Genomic DNA, 21,797 nt, shown 5'->3' on the forward strand with positions numbered 1-21,797 from the left:
TGCTGGAGTTGGATGAGAAACATAGGATGGGTGAGATTATGTGACAGTCAGAGCTACCCAAAGCCAAAGGTGGTGCTGTTGAGCCAGGTGGGGAGGAAACTGAGGATGAGGCAACAGCAGAGTATGAAAAGCTGTGTGTGAGGAGGAATTAGCTGGTGTGGCAGACTTCTTAGCAGCACTCCGTCTTCCCAAGAGGCAGACCATGAGAAATATCCCATAGATAAAACCAGCAAAATGCTGTCAGGCAAGTCATGGCGTGCTACAAATCAGGTTTCCCTCGGCATGATAATGGTTAAATCATGCCACCTGCAATAAAGTCATATGGCCAGGGAGTGATAGTTCTTCAGGAGCCAGGATGATGTCACAAAATGAAGCTCTGTATCGAAATTGACCACAGGGGGGCAGCAGAGTATAAGTATTCAGCAGACTTGTATCCTCATATGGCAGAGAAGAAAATCCAGCATACAGTAGCACAGATAAAGCTGGAATAGCAGAGGGCAATCCAGTCCCTCACCACCAAGGCCAGATCATCCAAAAACTGCCGTTAGCAGTGGACAGTGGAGCCCACCCAGGGTTGCAAAGGTGTTGGTTGACTGTAACGCGCAAAGGAGCCCCTGGAGGACAGTGCAGCCATGTGAGGGAAGAACCGGCACCTTACTGGAGTCCTACCCAGGGTCCACCACTGGCAATGAGCAGTGCAGCAGTCCAAGGTACAGGTTGCTGCAACAGTAGGAGCAGAGAGGGTAGACACAAATGGAAAAGTAGTCTGGTTTCCCCACTCACCCGAGGGCAGCAGCAGATTCCGGGATTCCCGTCAGTGACCGCGGAGAGCTGCCCAAGCTGACATAAGCCAATCTGCCACACTGGAGATCAGCAGTTCCGGGGAAAGCAGCCAGATCCAGGACCAGGGGTGAAAAGGTCATACGAGCTCCAAGTAAGTAAGTGGTCAGGAGTTCGGTCCCTGAGATTATGCAGCGAAGCCTTCAGGTCAGGCCGGAAGCACCTGGAGGGCGTTTTTTGTGAAGTTCGGCATAACCATACTCCCAGCAAACTGACCGAAAGGTATCTACCCAGCTTAGAGTCACAGGGTGCTAGGAAATGGGGCTTGTAGGGTATGTGGAGAGGAGCTAATAACCCGCAGAGTAAACGTCAACTCGGATCCTTTAGGTGCGTACACACTAGATGATAATTTACACGATTCACCCGATTTAGTCGCATCGGAATGACAAATCGTGTGAAATATGTCCAATTCGTGAGTGTCCACTCACAATCAGGTGCTCATACCCGTGGGTCGTACATCGCATCTTCAGATCTTGCCTACTACAGGCAAGATTTGCCAGTCTCGTACACGATTTTGAGCAGATTGATCTTTTGTCAGACTGGACACTTTTTAGCACCATATCGCGTCCTGGAGAGCCTGGGAGCTGCCGTAGAGAGTTCAAGGGAAATCGCTCACTATATTGCAGCGTGAGCACATCGTCTAGTGTGTAGGCACCACGGCCACCATATTGGCCGGCAAGCCACGTCCCCTATGATATGTATGATTTTAACATGTCTTCTTCATATGTTGGTTCAGAGATTATATGATATGTCTTTTTAGAACTTGCAATTTACATATGCCTTTTCTTGTTGTGAAGAAATTAAGTTTATATAACTATTTTTGTTCGTAAAACTTTGATATTGTGAACACACTTTTAATTAGCTTTTATTATATGTAGCTCTTAAAGTGAGTAATATATTCATACATTGTTCTGAGAACCTCTATTTCTGGATTAGAGCCCACAATACTACCCGGGCTTGTACATTTTTAGGTTTGAATACTGAAATAATGATTAATCCATCCACTATAATTAGTGGTATATGTATTATTACTTAGTAATAGCAGTGACCACTGTCACCTGAGAAGAATATCAGTTACTGCACAGTTTAGGTAGTAGATAAATATAGTGAGGAATTCCCATACTGTGCAAAGTCCTTGCATTGCTTCAGTCAGCACATTCTTACCATGAGGATATCCTGTCCAGTGTCAGAGGGGGAAGTAGTGACTCTTCTTACCAGCTGTACCACTCAGGTATAGAAAGGAAGCCCTAACTTCCTCATCCTAGCCCAGCCTACCACCCACACACAACTTTCACAAGTGCAGGAAGACACATTTCCCCTTTTTTAATAATCAATGAATACAATTCTTCTCTCTAACACAACATAGAGCTAACCACAGCTAATTAAGACCTTGTCAGCTCAAAACATTATTGTATTTGTATTCATACAAATGTAAACATACCTGGTTCTAAAAATGTAAACTTGTCTGAATGCTCCAGATTATCTATTGTACTGTGTCCACTAGACAACTACAGCAGTAACACATTATTATAATAAATTAAAGTCAATATATATTACGGGGTGGGAGCCGCAGGGTCAATGTGGGCGCCCTTCTAACCTGCAATTAAGCTACAGCCGCATGTACCTATTTTTGTTTGCTCCTCCTAAGGTTGCTACCAGAAATAAATAAAGAAATCCTATTTTAAGTCACGGTCATTGACCATGACTATGCTAATTGATTGCTTTGGGCACTTAAGCTACCTAAACACACACAGCTCCTGCAATAGCACTTGTCAGTAGAAAGCAAGAACTGCTTTGGTCTAGTTACTTTTACTCCTCAGGTTGCTGGGTACACAATGTACGATATATATTGTTTGTACAGCCGTTGAACTATATATATCATCCTGGCCATCGACCAGTGTGTACACCCGATATATCTGTGAACGACGCCTTCGCAGATATCATGTCAGCCTTGCAGCATGGCAGATGCACACAGATGGCTGACCCATATTCCGGCCACAGGAACCGCCGAAAAAGTACGTCACCACCGGTTCCTGTGGCCAGACAAATTTGTCGGTCAGACGTAAATGTGCATGTATACATATTAAGTCGGTCTGACAGCCGGACAGCTGATCTGTCAGCCAAATGTGTGCCCGGTATTAGCAGGGCCACAACTAGGGGGGGGGGGCTAAGGGGGCACGTGACCCGGATGCCGGACTTGAGTGGGTTACGGGGAGAGGCTGCCGGGAGGCTAGGTCGCTGCTCCTGGGGGTTTGGAACCGCATCCTGGCACAGAGACACCGTCAGTCTAATGTGTTGCCGGTCGCAAGCCAATCAGTGCTTCGTGAGCTCCAAGTGGACTGCGAGCACATTACAATGGTGGCAGTACTGACAGTTCCCCAGCGTGTGGCAGCCCCGTCTGGCGCCACCCGGAGCTCACCCACTGCACAGACCTGGCAGGTAAGAGAAGGGAGATGGAGCCTTACTGTGGCATAATGTGTAAGGGGCCTTACTGTGGCATAATCTAAAGGGGGCCTTACTGTGGCATAATGTGTATGGGGCCTTATTGTGGCATAATGTATATGGGGCATTACTGTGGCATAATGGAGAGGTTCCCAAAGTCCGCCATTACAGTCCACATTTTAGGGATATCGAAGCTTGAGTCCAGATGGTTAAATCAAATGGATTGAGGTACTAATTAAGTCACCTGTGCTCAAGCATGGATATCCCTAAAACGTGGACTGTAATGGCGGACTTTGGGAACCTCTGGCATAATGTATAAGGGGCATTACTGTGGCTTAATGAATAATTGGCATTACTATGGGATAATGTGTTATAAGGGACATTAATGAGTGGCACAATGTGTTATAAGGGTCATTACTATGTCACAAAACCACACAACCTTTTCGTCCTCTATGTTGCATTTTGTTTGGGGGGGCGCCAAATTATGGCTTTGCGCTGGGTGACAAAAATCCTAGTTTCGGCCCTGGTATTAGTCTAGCACTTTGAATAAAGTTTGCAATTATATTGCTATTAAGAAGGTGGACAGCAATAGCTATCTACATTTCTGAAAGCTGGCAGAAAAATTTACCTATTTTGCCGTTTTCCCATGTAACTGCGTGAATGTGAATACATCTGTAAAGATGTTTAAAGTGAAGGGTTTCCCATTAATTATCTTAAAATCCAGTAAAGACAGAGCTACATGTTTGCATGGTATAAATCTCCTGAAATATAAAATGTAACAAATTGGACAATAAATTTATTTTTCCTTTGTTAAATATTTTATTGAATCCTAAATAAACATTAATTATTAACATGTATTTAAATAGTGACAAGCATAAGCTGTTGCACTTTACAATTATTAGAAGCTTGCTGAATATTAGTATATTTAAACTAGTACAATGTTTTAATTAATATATTGTACTTATCTGTTAGACCTCAGGTGATTATGAGAAGGGCAAAAATGCTTAGAAAAGATCTTGTAATTAAATCATTTGGATACAAGTAATTGGCTTAAATAAGGTTTATTGCAATTACCTACGTAATCAAACCTTTTTTCAAGCTGAATTACTGTAACTGTTTCCTCATTTACAACAACTTTTAGCAGCAGAGGAACACAGGAGATTTCCGAAATAACTCTTACATTCAGAAAAGTAATGCTAGAGACCACAGTCTCCTTTTTCTCAATGGAAACTGCCATCTATAGCAATTTATCAAGTTTTTCAGAGCTTATCCCCGATAGTTATCTCGAATTGAGGATGCCATTAACATGCCTTTTGTTTGGGTAAGCACCGCCAGAGAGCAGAGAGAAAGTTTTGTATCCTTCCCCAGCAGGGTGGACTAAGGGAGTGATTCAGCACTGGACGGAATTGCAAAGCTGCATGCAAGCAGCTTTGCTATTCCGTCCCTGCTATTATGTTAATACAGCATGAGGAGGCACCTGAGGTAGCAATTGAAGTACAGTACACTGAACTCCTTGCCATGATTGTGGCACCTGCTTCAGATAATTTGTTCTCTGTTAATGTTGTGAGTGTTAAACTGCTTCAAATATTATTTTCATTCATTTATAAGGCTTTGTCAAGCCAAACGGGGAATCCAACTGACAATAAGTTACATTGACTAATATAAACAAGTTAACAGTTTCACATTAATACATAATTACAGTGTGCAATTATCTTAATTATGTAGCGATGATAAAGAGGAGAGGGCCAGGCTCATACGAACCCTCTTAGTATAGAGCCATTAGAAAATTGGTAGACTGTGGCCATAGAGGGTTACACATGATTCGCAACGATGCCTATTTAGGCTGTGGCATTAAACAAAGCTCAGTTGGTATTAAGGGGCCTAATATGTACCAAAAAAACATTCTCCAAGCCAACATTACATCTGCCACCACAAACCTGAACCATTGACACAAGGCAGGATGAATCCATGGATTCATGTTCTTTAACGCCAAATTCTGACTGTCGCAGCAGAGATTCTTATCAACCCAGGCAATGTTTTTCCAATCTTCAACTGTCCAGTTTTGGTGAACCTGTGCCTACTGTAGCCCTAAGTTTGTTTTCAGCTGAGTGGAAATCATTGTGGTTTTCTTCTGTTGTAGCCCATCCACTTCAACATTCAACATGCTCTTTTGCATTACACTGTTGCAATATATAATTATGTGAGTTACTGCCACTTTCCTATCTTGAACAAGTCCAGCCATTCTGCTCTAAACAGTTTGCTTTGTGTACCATTGCCTGTATGTCTCTGTGTACCATTGCCTGTATGTCTCTGTGTACCATTGCCTGTATGTCTCTGTGTACCATTGCCTGTATGTCTCTGTGTACCATTGCCTGTATGTCTCTGTGTACCATTGCCTGTATGTATCTACAAGATATTGCTTATGATTAGCAGTTTATGAAATACTGAAACCACAGCACCTATTTGCACACACTGTAAAAACTGATGAGCCAAAACATTATGACCACCTTCTAATATGCTGGTGCTCCTCCATATAATGCCAAAACAACTCTGACCTGCATTTCATTGGACGCCACAAAACCTATGTGCTGTGATATCTGGTACCAGGATGATGTTCCAACACATAGCTCAAATGCTTGATTGGCCTGAGCTCTGATGAATTGAAGACCAGGGCAGCACCTTGAACGCTTCATAATGTCCCTTAAACCATTCTCATGTAATCTGTGCAGTGCATCAGACCACTTTATCCTTCTGAAGGATTCTTCTTCCGTCATAGAATGGCTTTGCCACTAAGGATGTACCAGGTCCGCAAAGATGTTTTAATAGGGGGTACACATCAAATTGGGTATCCCGGTGCACACAATGCAGAGGCCAGGATCCCAACAGCAGCCAGAATCCTGGCTCCAGAATTTCGATGGCTTTGATCCCGACAGTGATGGCTCATGGGGTTGTGTATGTGTGCATATATATACAGTATAGGTATATACACTATGTAGACAAAAGTAAATGGACACTGACAGCAAATAGATCAATGAGATTGTATTGACGTTCATCATGTGCAGTGATTACTGCAGACACCCTTCTGGGTAAACTGTCCACAAGTTCCTGGACAACAGCAGGTGGCATGTTTTGTCATTCCGCCTTAAGTGACTGTCTGTGACACTGAAGAAGGTAGAGTCGGCCTAGAATGCACCCGTCGCTCCAGTTTGTCCCACAGGTTCTCAATGGGGCTAAGATCTGGACTCTAAGCTGGGCAGTCCATCCGGGATACCACATTTTCTGTATACCAGTCCAGTATCATCCTGGAAACATGACAGGTGGCATTGTTGTCCTGATAAAAACATTTGTTGTTTCCGTAGAACTGCAAGTGCATGAGCCTCCCTAGGAAGTATTATTTTTGAAACGCATATTAGTGGCCATTTGGAACTTGCATGCTATGGTATGCATTTTGCTTGTGCGAGGGTATCCAATTATTTTTGTCTACATAGTGTATGTGTTGTATATATATTTGTGTGTGTATATTATTATTTTTATTACCAGTTATTTGTAAAGCGCACACATATTCCGCAGCACTTTACAGAGAACATTTGGCCATTCACATCAGTCCCTGCCCCAGTGGAGCTTACAATATATATTCCCTACCACATACTCAAACATATACACACTAAGGCTAATTTTTTTATTGGGAGCCAATTAACTTACCGGTATATTTTTGGAGTGTGAGAGTAAACCGGAGTACGCGGAGGAGACCCACGCATGCACAGAAACATGCGTTTCAAACGCTAAACAGTTAGGACCATAGTGGGAATTGAACCCACGACCTCTGTGCTGTAAGGCAGTAAAGCTAACACACACACACACACGCGACACTCAGAATAAATAAATAAACAAAATGTGAAATAAGACATTGAAACCATGTTTGAGGTCGACTATTTAGTCTGAGTGCCACCTTGTAGTGCCAGTATTCAGTGTGACTGCATCAGCCCCACTATTGAAGCAGGCATCAGAGACAGCAACTTGTGGGAAGCCACGAATGCCAGACTATTGTAGAATATGTAGGTGTGAGTGTGTCTAGAAAGGTATATGATTCTTGCACTGATATTCTGCATAGAACCTCATGCTTGCAATCGTGTGTGGATTCAAATGTATGTGACTGTCTCATCTTGCTTATTGCACCGATATTCTGCATAGAACCTCATGCTTGCAATCGTGTGTGGATTCAAATGTATGTCACTGTCTCATCTTGCTTATTGCACCGATATTCTGCATAGAACCTCATGCTTGCAATCGTGTGTGGATTCAAATGTATGTGACTGTCTCATCTTGCTTATTGCACCGATATTCTGCATAGAACCTCATGCTTGCAATCGTGTGTGGATTCAAATGTATGTGACTGCCTCATCTTGCTTATTGCACCGATATTCTGCATAGAACCTCATGCTTGCAATCGTGTGTGGATTCAAATGTATGTGACTATCTCTTGCATAGATTTTTTATTTTTTTTTCTCTTCCTGTATAGTCTGTATTGGTCAGTGAAGCATAGTTTATGGTATATATCTGGCCTGGTTTTTGCTCCAACTCAGAGCAAGTTATCTCCTTTGATCAGCAAGCCAATTGAGTCAGTTGTAGCCTGTCTTAATCAAGGGATACCACTCCTTATATTCAGTCTAGGGGCAGCTGGGGCTGTTTGCAGCTGGGGTTAAAAACACCAAGTGTTAAATGCACAAAGTGTGATTACATAACAGTTAATCAAACAGTTGAACAAACATTGACCAACATCTAAGGTAATTTCAGATTAAGATACCGATTACTTAAAAAATTTGTCTAAAAAAAACAAACCTAAAACTCACCATGTACTACACATTTCTTTTTTTCAACTCCCTCCTTTGTATTTTCTCTAAGGATATAACATCCCTAACTCTCCCTGCATCTCCCCTCTCTGGGCACACTGCCGCCCTATTGAGTCACTCACCTCCTCTAAAAACTAATGAGATTTCTTTTCATCAAAAATTGACTATTACAGCCTCATTGTGTCACTATAAAAAATTTTTACACACCTACAACTATATCTACTTCTCCATTCTTCTGCTTTTATTATCTGGTGACATATCACCAAATTCAGGCCCCACACACGGACAGCGGATATACTATGGAATAAATATCCAGCAAACCTCACATGCCTCCCATCATCCTCCAAATCAATAAATGTGCCTTATAGAATTCACACTTGATCACAACTTATTATTTTACATCTGAACATCTCTTTACAATAACTACTTTTACCAATTTCTACATTTACCTGAGACTGCTGGTTTATACGTTAACCAAACTCTCTAAATAGCCCTTCATGAAGTGGCTTCAGCTACCCGTCAGACTTCACGTAAACTGATATAACAGCCATGGCTTTCCACAGACACCTACAAAAACTGCCTCTTAAAGTAGAATGTCAGTGGCATATATCTTAATTCAAATGACTTCCACACATACTGTAAAATAGGAATCCACCCATCTGTCATCCTAACCCTCTGTCCCATGCTCACTGTCTACCCCATCCGTGTCACCCCTGTCTGTTTGCCCATCCCCTCTAGAATGTAAGCTCTCACGAGCAGGGCCCTCTTTCCTCTTGTGCTTATCCTTTCTTTACTTATACTATCTGCTCTATACTCAAAAGCACCTAACCCGTGACTTTTGCCATCCTGCTTCTGTTGCAGCAGTGTTTATATACCATGTACTTGTATTGCATTGTCTTAAACTGTATGACACTGTTTTCTTGTTCTGCTCAACTGTCTATGTACTATGTCTATGTACTATGTTTGTGCACTATGTTTATGTACTATGTAAGGCGCTGCGGAACCCTTGTGGCACCATATAAATAAAGGATAATAATAATCCCGACAGCGGCATCCCAGCAGAGGAGGAAATCCCGATCCTCCTCAGGTACGTATAAGCTAACCTAATTCCCCCCCTAACCCTAACCCTCCCTTTGGGGTGCCTAACCCTAACCTCCTCCCTAAGTGCCTAAACCTAACCCCACTTCCCCGCCGCCTAAACCTAAGTCCCCCAGGGAGGGTACCTAACCCTGGCCCCTCCTTCCCACCTAGCCTAAACCTAACCTCGTGGGGGGGCTGCCTAACCGTAAGTCCCCCCGGGAACCCTAAACCTAACCCTCTCCCCCCAAACCCCCCCCCCCCCGCGGCCGTCGCCCGGCTTACCTTCGATCGGTGAGCCGGGTGTCGGGCTCCCAGCGTAGGGATTTTGACGCCTGTCATTTAACCCTTTCCGGGATTATACAGTCGGGAAGCCGGCAGTCGGGATTCCGTCCATCGGCTTCTCGACTGTTTCGCGATTGGTAGGCATCCACCAAAATACTCTGTTAAGTCTTGGAAATGAAAATAACAACTGCCATTGTGTTAGATGACATCACATATTTAATGGAATTTCAAGCAATACTTTTTCATTCAGAGTTTGGTGTTACAGAAATCTTTCTTTCCCTTAGATTTACTTATTCTTGTGTATCCTTTCCCTTTTGTTAGTATGCTAAATTAAATCCATATGCTCAGCACATTGTATAGATTAAATCATCTGAGTGCACAATTCTGCTTCAACATATATGACTTTACAGTGAGCGTCTGTTTCTCATAGGTTGTCACTGGCTTCCTGTGCACTGGCTGGCTCTGCTAGCCTTCTTCACCTTGTTAAATAAAAAATCTGTTCATTTTATGCAACAGTTTAGAGTGAGACATTCTCTAGTTTGTAACCAATTAATACATAGGGATGTAGCTATGAGATCGGAAGCCGCGATGCCTGCCGGATTAAATCCCGACGGGGGAGACCCGGCAAGGGACTTAAGATAGGCGTCAAAATACTGATGCCTATCTTAATCCTGACACCGGAATTCAGAAGGACGCCAGCACGAACGAGGTAAGTCCAGGGCACCCTTAGCTGTTAGCCGATGGGGAAGGGGGAGGGATAGGTTTAGGTAGCATAGCCGGGTTAGCATTAGGTTTTGGGGGGATTATGGATTAGGCCCCACTGGGGGAGGGGTTAGGGTTAGGTATAGGCACAAAGGGTAGAGACTTACATTTAGGCACTAACTGGGAGGGTTATTGTGCGGGATGGGGAGGGTTAGGGGGTGGTTAAGTGATGCCAACCATCGGGATGCCACTGTCAGTATTCTGACAGTAGGCATCCCGACAGCTGGCATTGCATACCGGTTCCAATACATATGTAGTATGTACTTAAAATGGTTTTGGTCTTGGCATATATATGTATATAAACAACAACATTAAGACAGTTAAAACACAATGCACATCAAAATATGGGCACAGATTGCTTGTCTTGATATTTATTAAAGTATAGTCCCGTCTGGTTTCCACAATATAATGCGGAGCTCTAACAGATTAGTCATCCTGGCCTCCAGCAGTTGCTCACTCCTTGCTTCTGTATTTCGCTGCTGATTGGCTCTAAACAACTTTCTGGTAGTATACAGAGTTTCCATGCATATATGCTTCATTCTTGGCTTTTACATAGTTTTCTTGGCTTTCCAGCCCTTGTCTTCACCTCAGTAGTTTCATGTCCTTTTTGTTTCACAATATTATTTTACTGCTAGAGCGGGACGCCGCTGTAGCACTGGAACACCCCAGATTGTGTATCCACGGAGTCAGCCAGGCTACCCCCACCTTGGAACTATTCAAACCCCCCCTCACCAACAGGGTATGGACCTTTGCCCTTGGACTGTAACAAGCTTCATATGGTTCTGAGACCAAGAGGGACTTGCACAAGTACTTCGAGCACTGTGTCTCTTATTTGTACACTGCAATAAACACCTGTTCACCCTGTATTCACTGTCCAGTATTTATTCACGCCAGCATCACACACCACCCCACACCAGTATAGATTACCACACACAGCCACGCCACCTCACGGGCTTCCCCCGTCTCCCCATCCGCACGCCCCCCCCTTTCCCTCCCGTACACCCTCATCTCCCCCTCCCTCATCAGCCACCAGTAACTACCTATGCCTGTGCAGCGCTACCCTGCCAAACCTTCAGATTATTTTACTGTAGATGATAAAGAATGCCCACTGAACATTTTTATTTACACAATAAATTTTAATGTGTTAATCCCTCCCATAGTAATACTATGTGAGTGCATTGTAGTTAGAGGCGTGCTGCGAAATCAGCATGCCTTGTGATAGGCACTATTTTCTTAGGGGTCTGTTTAGCGGAATCGATATGTAATACCGACAGTGGCAGCCCGACAGCTTGAAATCCAGATTTAAGGAGGTAAGTACTCTAACCCTCCCCTTTCCCTGCCCTAACCCTCCATTAGTGGTGCCTAACCCTAACCTCCCCCCTAGTGCCTAAACCTAACCTCCCCTAATTAGTGCCTAAACCTACCCCCCCATTAGTGCCTAAACCTAACCCCCGTCCTCGGACCCTAAAACGAACCCTCCTGGGGGGGTGCCTACCCCCCCCTCCTAGAAGTGCCTAACCCCAACCCCCCCATCCCTACCCTAACCCTCCTGGGGGGGTGCCTAACCTTAAGTCCCCCCCGGGGTCCCCAATGCTAACCCTCCCACCCGCGGCTACACGATGAGACACCCAGCTGAGACAAATAGCTCACCCCATGAGGCCTTTGAAGCTGTTCTGTTACCCTCAGGGGTGTAGCCAGAACTTTGTGGGCACCATAGCAACATTTTGAAGGGGACTCACCCAATTCTTCTAGAGAGTCAGAGACACTGCAGCAGTTGTTTATTTTATGCTCTATTGTAGTGGCCTAAGTTCACTTTATGCCACTTTGCAGTACCCCCAGTTAATTTTTCTAATATATACCACACTTTAGTGCCCCCAGTTAGTACTATGCAACATTACAGTGCCCCCAGTTCCTAGTGTGCAACATTACACTGCCCCCAGTTGATATTATGCTACATTACAGTGCCTCAAGTTCCTAGTGTGCAACATTACACTGCCCCCAGTTGATATTATGCTACATTACACTGCCTCCAGTTCATATTGTGCCACATTACACCCTTTTCATAATATGGGGGAGATGTATCAAACCTTTGAGAGAGATAATAAAGTGAAGATGTTGCCCATAGCAAACAGCTTCTAGCTATCATTTAACACAGTCTATAAAATGACATAAGTTGGGGGATCAACCAGTTGACAAAGTCCACTTTATGTGGATAGCTTCTTAACCTCAAAGCTCAACTTCATCTCAGCTCAATTCATAAAGGCTATAATCAATGAGAATCCTACTCACAGCTGTGCCTGTGAGGGTGAAACAGGAGTGCAGGCAGGCCCAGCGACAGGGGGGGACTAGGGGCGCTGCCGTACCGATCCCCGAGATTGTAGGGGCACCGGGGGGGGGCCAAAGACATACAAGTGTAACTGATGGCTGCTATGCAGGGTGCACTGCAGGCACCCTGCATCACTTACAGAATGTCCGGCGGTGCCCGCAGCGGCATTGAAAGCAGTGCTGTAATAAGTGAGACTGACTCATTACAGTACACTGCCTTGGGCCGCCCGTAACAAAGAGGGAGATGATCCGACCCCCCTCCCCTCTATTCCCCTCCCGGCTCCTCCCCTCCTCTTACCTTCGCCTCTCTGATACTGCAGTTGCCGGGGACCTGACGCCAAACTCTAGCGACCGGCCCCGGTAGCCTGTATTCCTAGACCAGCTACAGTAAAGCATGTGGTCCTGGTCTCCTCCGTTACTAAAGCCCTGCTGTGTCAGCCACGGGAAGTAAGTTACCTGCTGCAGAAAGGTCAGTATCCTCCTGATTTATTTATTTATAAAAAAATATATTTTATTTTTATTTTTTTCCCTCTACCCTCTCCCCCCCCCAATTACAGTTTCCTACAGACCCTCTGCCCCTACGCTTTTATCTGTCACCTTTACTCTGTCAACCCTCTGCTTGTTACCCTGCTAGGAACCCAGGGATGTTGGGGGAGCCCTAAAAAAATTTGTGTGCCGGGCCCTATGATTTCTGTTGCCGGCCTTGAGTGCGGGTGATGGATCATTTCAGTGTGGAGCTTTACTGAGAGGGAAAGACTGAGACCACCACCTATATAAGTGCATTTGAGTCCCCCATTACAGCCCGGGCAATAGACGGGACAATATTGCTTAGCATGCAATTCCAGGAACTTGGTAGATAACTATATGACCTTGGTGCAGGTGAGCCAGGCTAAAGACAGGAGCCCCCTATGCCTCTGGGCCCCATAGCAATGGCAATTTCTGCATCCTCTATAGCTGTGCCCTTAGTTACCCCTACAGGTGACAATGGTATATGTTAGTTTCTGGGTCTGCTTGTACCCTGCAGTATCACAGTGTAAACACAGGCTAGGATTCTTGGCTTCACATTCTGCTAACACCACATTATTAACCCTGTGAAGAGAATCCTGCTTTGAAGTCATTTGCATTTGAACCCAGGTTACAGAATACACAATGTATAATGCGTATTTACAATTAATGTGCTTATGATCCTGTTTTGTTTATTACACATGGATATTACCACAGACAAATATCTCCTGGGATACTTTTTTAAAACATGATGATGCCCCTGAAAGTTACTGATTGTTGATGGATAGTCTATGGAAGAATCTGAAAATGTTATTAGAATTGTTTTTAATGAAACAACTATACACTGTTATACTGTCATATTCTATTAAATATACTTTATTTATAATATAAAAATGTAATTCTCTATTCCATACAGTCTGGTCTATACATAAACAAAACTCATTAGGGGATATTCTATTAAACACGAGGGATAAAAATGTTCTCTTGTCTTCTAAAACATTACAAAACCATTTTACAGCCAGTTTACATTGACGAGTAAACAGTGGCCTTAGTATATTTACCACAAATGACAATGATGCTTTGTAGAATAATGTAGTCCGTTTTTTAATGTTTTCTTGTTATATTAATGTAGTCCTTATTAAAATGTAAGAAATAATTCTGTCAGAAAAGAGGACTATAAAAACAGCTATTCTCATGAGAAAATATGGGACTAAATAAATACATGTCTATATTATAAATAAAGACTAATATAATATGGCGTAACAATGTGTCAGGGACCTCTTCCTCACACAACGTAGTGTTTCCTCAACAATTTTAAGAACATTCTTACATTCCTCCACTTCCACATGTCCCTGAAACATGAATGTTAGAATGGGACATCACCATGTTTTATACAACTATCCTAGGAGATATTTGTCCCTGGTAATATCCCTGTAGCAGACATCTTGCACATTGTGTTATGTGTACTATATTGGAAGACTCACAGTGAAAGAGCTCAGGTAATGTACTCTTCTGATGAATTTCACTGTGCAGATGATGGCTGTATGTGCAGACAATAATGGAATAAAGGTCTGTATGGGCCATTATCTTTTTTTAAAATCTACTTTTCCTCATAGCTGTTCTTGTGAATAATACATGCATTTCAGCACAGAGATCATTGAACTGTATGTCTGAAGCATGTCACCTGAAGTAAATTCCATAACATGCATAGCAACACAGCTTACATTAGGAAAAGAACTCAGTGACTTTACATGATAAGGGAATGATGGAGAGTAAATTGCTTATAGTGATTTTGACAAAGCCCGGAAACAGGGTGGCACAAGTCGGACACTTGTACCTGGACATGATGTTCCAAGAGGGCCTGAGCCCCCAGGAATCTTGGGAGTCCAGTTGAGGACACAGGCAGAAAGAGCAGAGGAAGCCTGGCTCAATAAAGGGTCAATGGCAGAGAGCGCCTCAATGGTTTTTGTTTTTTACTTAATGTCAGGACACGGAGCCTAGCCCCTTTCTCTTTCTGCACCCTTGAAGCCCCGCCCATGGTTCTAATTGCCCGGAATCACAGTATGTCATAGATTAGGGATGACCATCAGTGGTTGAAACCATCAAGGGTTTTCCTTTGAATGGTTTTGTACCATCGATGATTACCATCGATGGTACCATCATTGATAACCATCCATGGTGAGCATTGATGATGAACCACCGATGGCCATCCCTACTGTCAGGATCATCACTGTGTGCCCCCCCGTCAGTGTCAGTCACGACCCTTATACACATAACCTGCTACTAGGGAGCACCACCTCTGAAGTCAGAATATAGCACCAGCCCGCTGACCAGAGCTCTGCCAATGTTAATCCCTTCCTGGAATTTCACCTGAGGAGGCACCATCCCTGGATTCCATTTCTACTAAAAGGTATGAGCAGGGCATGAGAGCTGCATGCTGTAGGCACCCTTCTCATAAGAGAGCAGAGCTGAGGCTGAGGCTGAGGCTTCAGTCAGGAGACTGACCATCTCCTTACTGTCGGCTATTCCATTCCCCACTCCCCACTTTCCTCCTCCTTTATTCTCCACCTCTCCCTGCTTCATTGTACCCATACCTTGTCTGTTATACTCATTGCTTCCACAGTACGAGGCACACAATACATTCCTATGTTTGCCTCTACCCCTATCCCTCCAAAGTGTGCCACTCACTCCATCGCTCCTCAAGTGTGCCTCTCACTCCATCGCTCAAGTGTGCCTCTCACTCTATCGCTCCTCAAGTGTGCCTCTGATCCCCCTCACCAAGTGTACCTCTCATGCCCATCCCTCCAGAAGTGTACCTATGCTATCCCCTCCCCAAGTGTCTCTGAACCCCATCCCCAGTGTGCCTCTGATCCCCTTCCCCAAGTGTGCCTCTGATCCCCCTTCCCAAATATGCCTCTCACGACCATCCCTCCCCAAGTGTGCCTCTGCCACTCCCTCCCCAAGTATGCCTCTACCACTCCCTCCCCAAGTGTTCCTCTGCCACTCCCTCCCTAAGTGTGTCTCTGTCACGCCTCCTCAAGTGTGCCTCTACCACTCCCTCCCCAAGTGTGCCTCTGCCACTCCCTCCCCAAGTATGCCTCTACCACTCCCTCCCCAAGTGTTCCTCTGCCACTCCCTCCCTAAGTGTGTCTCTGTCACGCCTCCTCAAGTGTGCCTCTACCACTCCCTCCCCAAGTGTGCCTCTGCCACCCCTCCTCAAGTGTGCCTCTGCCACTCCCTCCCTAAGTGTGCCTCTGTCACCCCTCCTCAAGTTTGCCTCTGCCACCCCCTCCCCAATTATGCCTCAGACTTCCCCTCCTCATGTGTTCCTCTGACCTCTCCCCTCCCCATCTCAACTGTGACATTGACTCCGATTCCCATGGGTGGGGGCTGCTGATCAGAAGTACCATGGATGAGCGGAGACAAGGCAGTGTTCACCTCCACATAAGCTAAAGATAGCAGGTAAGTACATTTTTTTGTTTAATAAATCATTTGGGATTTTTCTGATGTTAAAGGGTTGCTGTCAACTATAACCCTGCAATCACCAGGGCTCTTTTGACCTTTGGAGGTGCAGGGGTGGGTGGGGGAATAAGAGGGGTCTCAGCTGTTCTAGGCCCCACAATTTCTGATGGCAGCCCTGATAGAGGTTGTGGCTGAGAGACACGGGGAATGAGGCTGAGGGACATTAGGGGCAGATGAGTCTGATAGACACAGGGGAGATGAGGATTGAGGCTGAGGCAACATAGGCAGTGTAACACATCTGATGTAGCAACTGGATCCAAGCGATTCCATGTCATTTACCTGCCTATTCATATATTGTGTATGTTTGTGTGTTTATATTATAAGGGCATGGTCGTGCCCTTATATTAAGGCTGAATATATATGTATGTATATGTGTGTATAGATATATATATATCCCAACAGACTGGCACTCAATCTCCACAGTAGATGTAAGGTGCCTGGATGCCTTCCTCTTAGTTAATGTAACAGTAGAAAGAAATCAGGCAACACTCCAAATATATTATTTTATGTCAGAGTAAAAAAAAAGGGTGTTTCCCTGTGACATGATTAATATATTTGGAATTTTGCAAAGACCTGGAGTGCCACCTGATTTCTTTCTACTGTTATATAATATGTTCTGGGATGATTTGCTCAGTAGAGTGGCCAGTGGTGCAGTATTTAAGGGTCACCATACAGCTTTTTAGAGGATTATTTTTATGTTCACCTATTAATAATTTGCCTAGTTCCTAATTCAATCATGAATATGTTGAAGAACATGATTTATCAGCTGGTTTTCCAGCATTAATATATTGATGGATACGCTATGTTACTACTTTTATAACTATTTGCTGTGATCCTGTTAAAGAGATTCTGCAGATCTATTTATTCATTGTAATTTTAGGTGGACAAAAAAAATCTCACGACCAACACGTATTTATCTGACTGACCTCTATTGTCTTAATCCTGTGAATTTTCACAGTGATACTTTTTGGGGGCAATTCCCTCAGCCCTTTGTGTAGTAAACATTATTGTTTGTGTAAGTCACACACATTTTAGTTTGACATAATAAAAGCTATGTTTTAAAAGAATCTTTCTTTTTCCTTATAATAAGAGTGCGCCACACAAGAGGCTTTCTTTTTCTCTTTTGTTGATACATTGTATTTACTGACACTGGTGCACCACCAACAAACATACAAAATAAAATATTTATTTAATCTTTATAATTGATAGAGGACCTGATTCAGCAAGAAACGCAATTGCAAAGCTGCACGCAGGCAGCTTTGCAATTGCGTCTTTGCAATAATGCAATGCAGCAAGAGGTGTATGACAACCCCTGCTGCATTTGTGATGTCGCAGTGCTGGGATCACCATAGCAACCATCGGTAGTCGATGGCCGCGATGGTGGATGCTGCCGGGTGGCCAGACAGCTGAGTAATCCTTAGCTTACTCAGCCTGGCCGGCTTTCGAGCCCAGGATACTGCGTTGGTCAATGCAGGTCCTGGGCTTGCCACTCTAGGAAAACGGGGCGGATACGCGCCCGTTTCTGGGAACAGCGCCCGCCCCCTCTATGCCCCTTAAATGCCTCTGCCTGTCAGTCAGGCAGAGGCATTCAAGTGCTAGAGTGCGTGTTAACAGGACCCATTGTGCACACTAGCAGAATGGGTCCTGCGCATGCGCAGATTCCCGATAATCGGGAATCTGCGTTCAGCAGTGCACTTGCGTGAACTGCTGAATTAGCCCAAGAGTTGGTTCTTCTTTGTCTCTTTTCAGAATTGTTAAGAATGCCTTAGTGCTGACTTTTTTGATTCCCTGTTTCTTACATATAATTATAAATTGTGGCAATAGATAACGCTGATTGCTCTTGTTACATGGTCCTTTAAGTGTCCTGCCATTTCGAACACCATCCATCCGACTTTGGAAGCATAAAGCCCCAGCACTACCAGCAAAGGGTGTAAGAGAGCAAGCGTTAGGCATCGATACTGCAGTGATCTATTGCCACAATTTATCATTAAAACTTCAGCAACTTTACCAAGGTAACTGTAAGACGAATGTGCCACTTTGCAAGGACACACAGGCACATCGGGCTAAAAGCTTGGACATAGGCCCCAGCCACTTTAGCGTAAAAGTGATGGCTATATCAGGCTGTGTTTCTCTTTAAATGGAGATAAACCCTATCTCAAGCTAAAACCTTTTTCTCCACTTTTTAATAAACTTTAACATTTATAGTTTAAAAAAAAAATATTCAGTTTCCAACTTAAGGTGTCTGGTACAATTTCCACCACCACCATGTGTTCTTACTGTATGTTTTGTGTGGTGTACACCGTTCACCTGGGGAGAACTCTTTGGTAAATTAAAAATAATATTTTTCACTAGAACACAAACACAATTTATTCCTTGGGTTCCCTTTTTCTTTCTTTTTTTTGTCTATATAAATTCCACTAACTTCTCTTACTTGTACTGGGAAGGAGCACAACACAACTCTGTCCCATGGCCTACCACAATATGTACTGCATCTATGTTGCACTTTCTTTCTTTCTTTCTCTCTCTCTCTCTCTCAATTATATGAATATATCTTTTGGATCACTATAAGATTGCTTTTGTATAATTGTGGTACAATTATCGTGAAGTGAAAAATCAGTCCCTTTGTTCCCCATATCGCTGATTTGCACATGTGCACAGGAGATCTTTGTTCAAAGGGCCTTATTATGGGATTTACGCTAATGCAATCGCAACTGCGTTCTCTCATGGAGGTTGCTAAAATATGCTAATGCCTTCCACAGCATACCCGAGCATAGGTACGCCCACTGCTGCCTTCTCATATCCGTCCAACGATGTGCAAACATAGGTAACATCAACACGCATTGGGCATTCGCCCTGCATGTAAGTCAAGTGTGACAGCCGCAAACATTGCAGCTCTTCTGACATGCAGAGAGCTCTCATGCTGTGAAGGAGAACGCGATGGCTAATTTATGTACGTCCACAATATAGCGTTTAAATGGTCTGACATGCCTGCATTTTTCTAACCACCTCCCCATTACCACCCCAAAACATTGACTTCCTGTCACTCACATTGCCAGTGGTCCTCTGTACGAGCGTATTTGCAATGCAATCGCTGTGCACGCGCAGTGCAGCATTCGCACATACGCAATTGCAAACAATTGCTCGATCCGTGTAAATATCGGATTTGCGAAAATCTCTGAATCAGGCCCACAGAACGCAGTAAAACACTTCTCTAACAGTGCAAACAGGTAAATTATTGGTTTGGTCAATATATCAATCGCCCAATAATATCAATGTTTCCGACCTATCGATATTCAATTTCAATCCATACCCTGACAAGGAATAGCAGATATCTACATTCCCTAGCACCAGGGCCCATACAGGCTCTTGAGAGCTCTACAGTCATTCCTATATGTAGTTGACTCAAAAGTATGGAAAGAGGAACATATATCCAAAAGCTGCAAAGTCTTTTCAAAATATAGACTGTTTGAATATATACAATAGCTATAAAATATATTTTGTTATTTTATTAGTTTTATTACCTGCAGAACTAGCATTTTGTTATTTTATGAAGATGGTACATTTAATCCTGTGGATTTTGTTCATGATACAGTATTGCATATGAAATGTGGTGGTTCTGATTAAGCTCATAATGCCAGTCTTCCATTTGCCAACATCACTGAGCAAGTTTGGTTTGGAAAAAATAATTCTAAGAGGTTTGCGCCTCCACTAGTCAATGCATTCAATTCTACAATCACCAAGAATGTTAAGAATGCTTAGGCAGGCCCTCTTGTCCTAGCATCTAGGTAAATGGGTACATTTGTTGCATACTTTGGAATTTGATAAGTGTGCATGTATGCAAATATCATGAACCTAGGGTTAACATTCATTCTTTATAATATGTGACAAGTGATATACTAACTGGTACTTTGCAAAATTTATCAAATAACCTGGATTACAGTCGTAGGTTTTTTCTGTTATTTTTATGTTCTTGAAAATAATTGCAGTCTGTGCTCCATATTTACTCCATATGTACTGCAAGATCCCAGTGGTTAGTCTGTGCTGTATTTCTAATCATATGATATAATTGAATTATTTGTCCAGTCCCTATATATATATATATATATATATATATATATATATATATATATATATATATATATATATATAGTGTTTTTTTTTACCCAATTGTTTGTGAATGCCTTAATTCAGTAATTCTCGAACCTGGTCTTCAGGACCCGAAACAGTTCACATTTTCCAGGTCACCCAGCAGGTGCACAGGTGTTGTCATTGCTTATTGACACATTTTAAAAGATCCACAGGTGGAGCTAATTATTTCACTTGTGATTCTGTGAGGAGACCTAGAAAACATGCACTGTTTGGGGCCTTGAGGACCGAGTTTGAGAACCTGTGACTTAATTTATTCATACTATTGTTTTTTTAATTCCTTGTCTGATGTTTCTTTTTCAGGAGGCTTTTGTCGAGCTATATGGCAGCAGTGTCCAGCCACCATTTGACCCTACATGGTTCTCCATCAAGACCATCCTAAGTATTGCCGTAGTCGGAGCATGCATCACTTTAGGAGCCTATTTGGGACACAAGTGATTATCTTTGTGTCACATGACAAAGTAACTTGATATAAAAAAAAAGGACAGCGTGGTGTGTATGACCAATGGACCAACTGTCAAATCAGCTATTACTGCCAAAGGAGGTTATGTTTCTTTCCTCTAGAAATGTTTTCTTTTTATTCAAGATTTATTTATTAAAGTTATTTGCATTTCAATCTAAGCCTCACCATCCAGACAATTTACATGTAGAGCTAACTATGTTATTGCTTCATTCATTTACTTCTTTTTATATCCCCAACTTCACTCATCACCACCATCTACAGAGTGTTTGTTTGCCTGATTATTTTTCCACATTTTAAAAATTATTTGACATTTTAATATCACTAATTTTAGATTTTATTAGTATATAAGAGGATCTAAATTAAGGCTATTTTTAAACTCTAAAATTGTTCACCACTGATTTGTAATCCATATAACAAGACGTGAATGGCATCAGACTTATTTTAATGGAATATTGCTTTTTACAGCCACAATTATGTCAGCCATGGATAAAACCAGGATGACCTATAAACTATTTAGAGACGAGCCAAACATAAAAAAATGAAAATACCTTTTAAATTACTATTTTTTTCTGTCGCTAAAT

General features: G+C 43.1%; 1 protein-coding gene across 1 annotated transcript in view; it reads left to right on the plus strand.

Moving 5' to 3' along the window:
• The window catches only part of BCL2 (BCL2 apoptosis regulator), a 199,721-nt gene extending 178,347 nt beyond the window's left edge, over positions 1 to 21,374 (plus strand). Inside the window, exon 3 of the mRNA XM_088471807.1 lies at positions 21,057 to 21,374. Coding sequence (XP_088327933.1) covers positions 21,057 to 21,191 — 135 coding nt within the window. The 3' untranslated portion in view covers positions 21,192 to 21,374. The remainder of the gene's footprint in view (positions 1 to 21,056) is intronic.
• The last annotated feature ends 423 nt before the right edge of the window (positions 21,375 to 21,797 follow it).

Source organism: Taudactylus pleione, unplaced genomic scaffold (assembly GCF_031769625.1).
Source record: "Taudactylus pleione unplaced genomic scaffold, aTauple2 ptg000116l, whole genome shotgun sequence".
Lineage (NCBI taxonomy): Eukaryota > Metazoa > Chordata > Amphibia > Anura > Myobatrachidae > Taudactylus > Taudactylus pleione.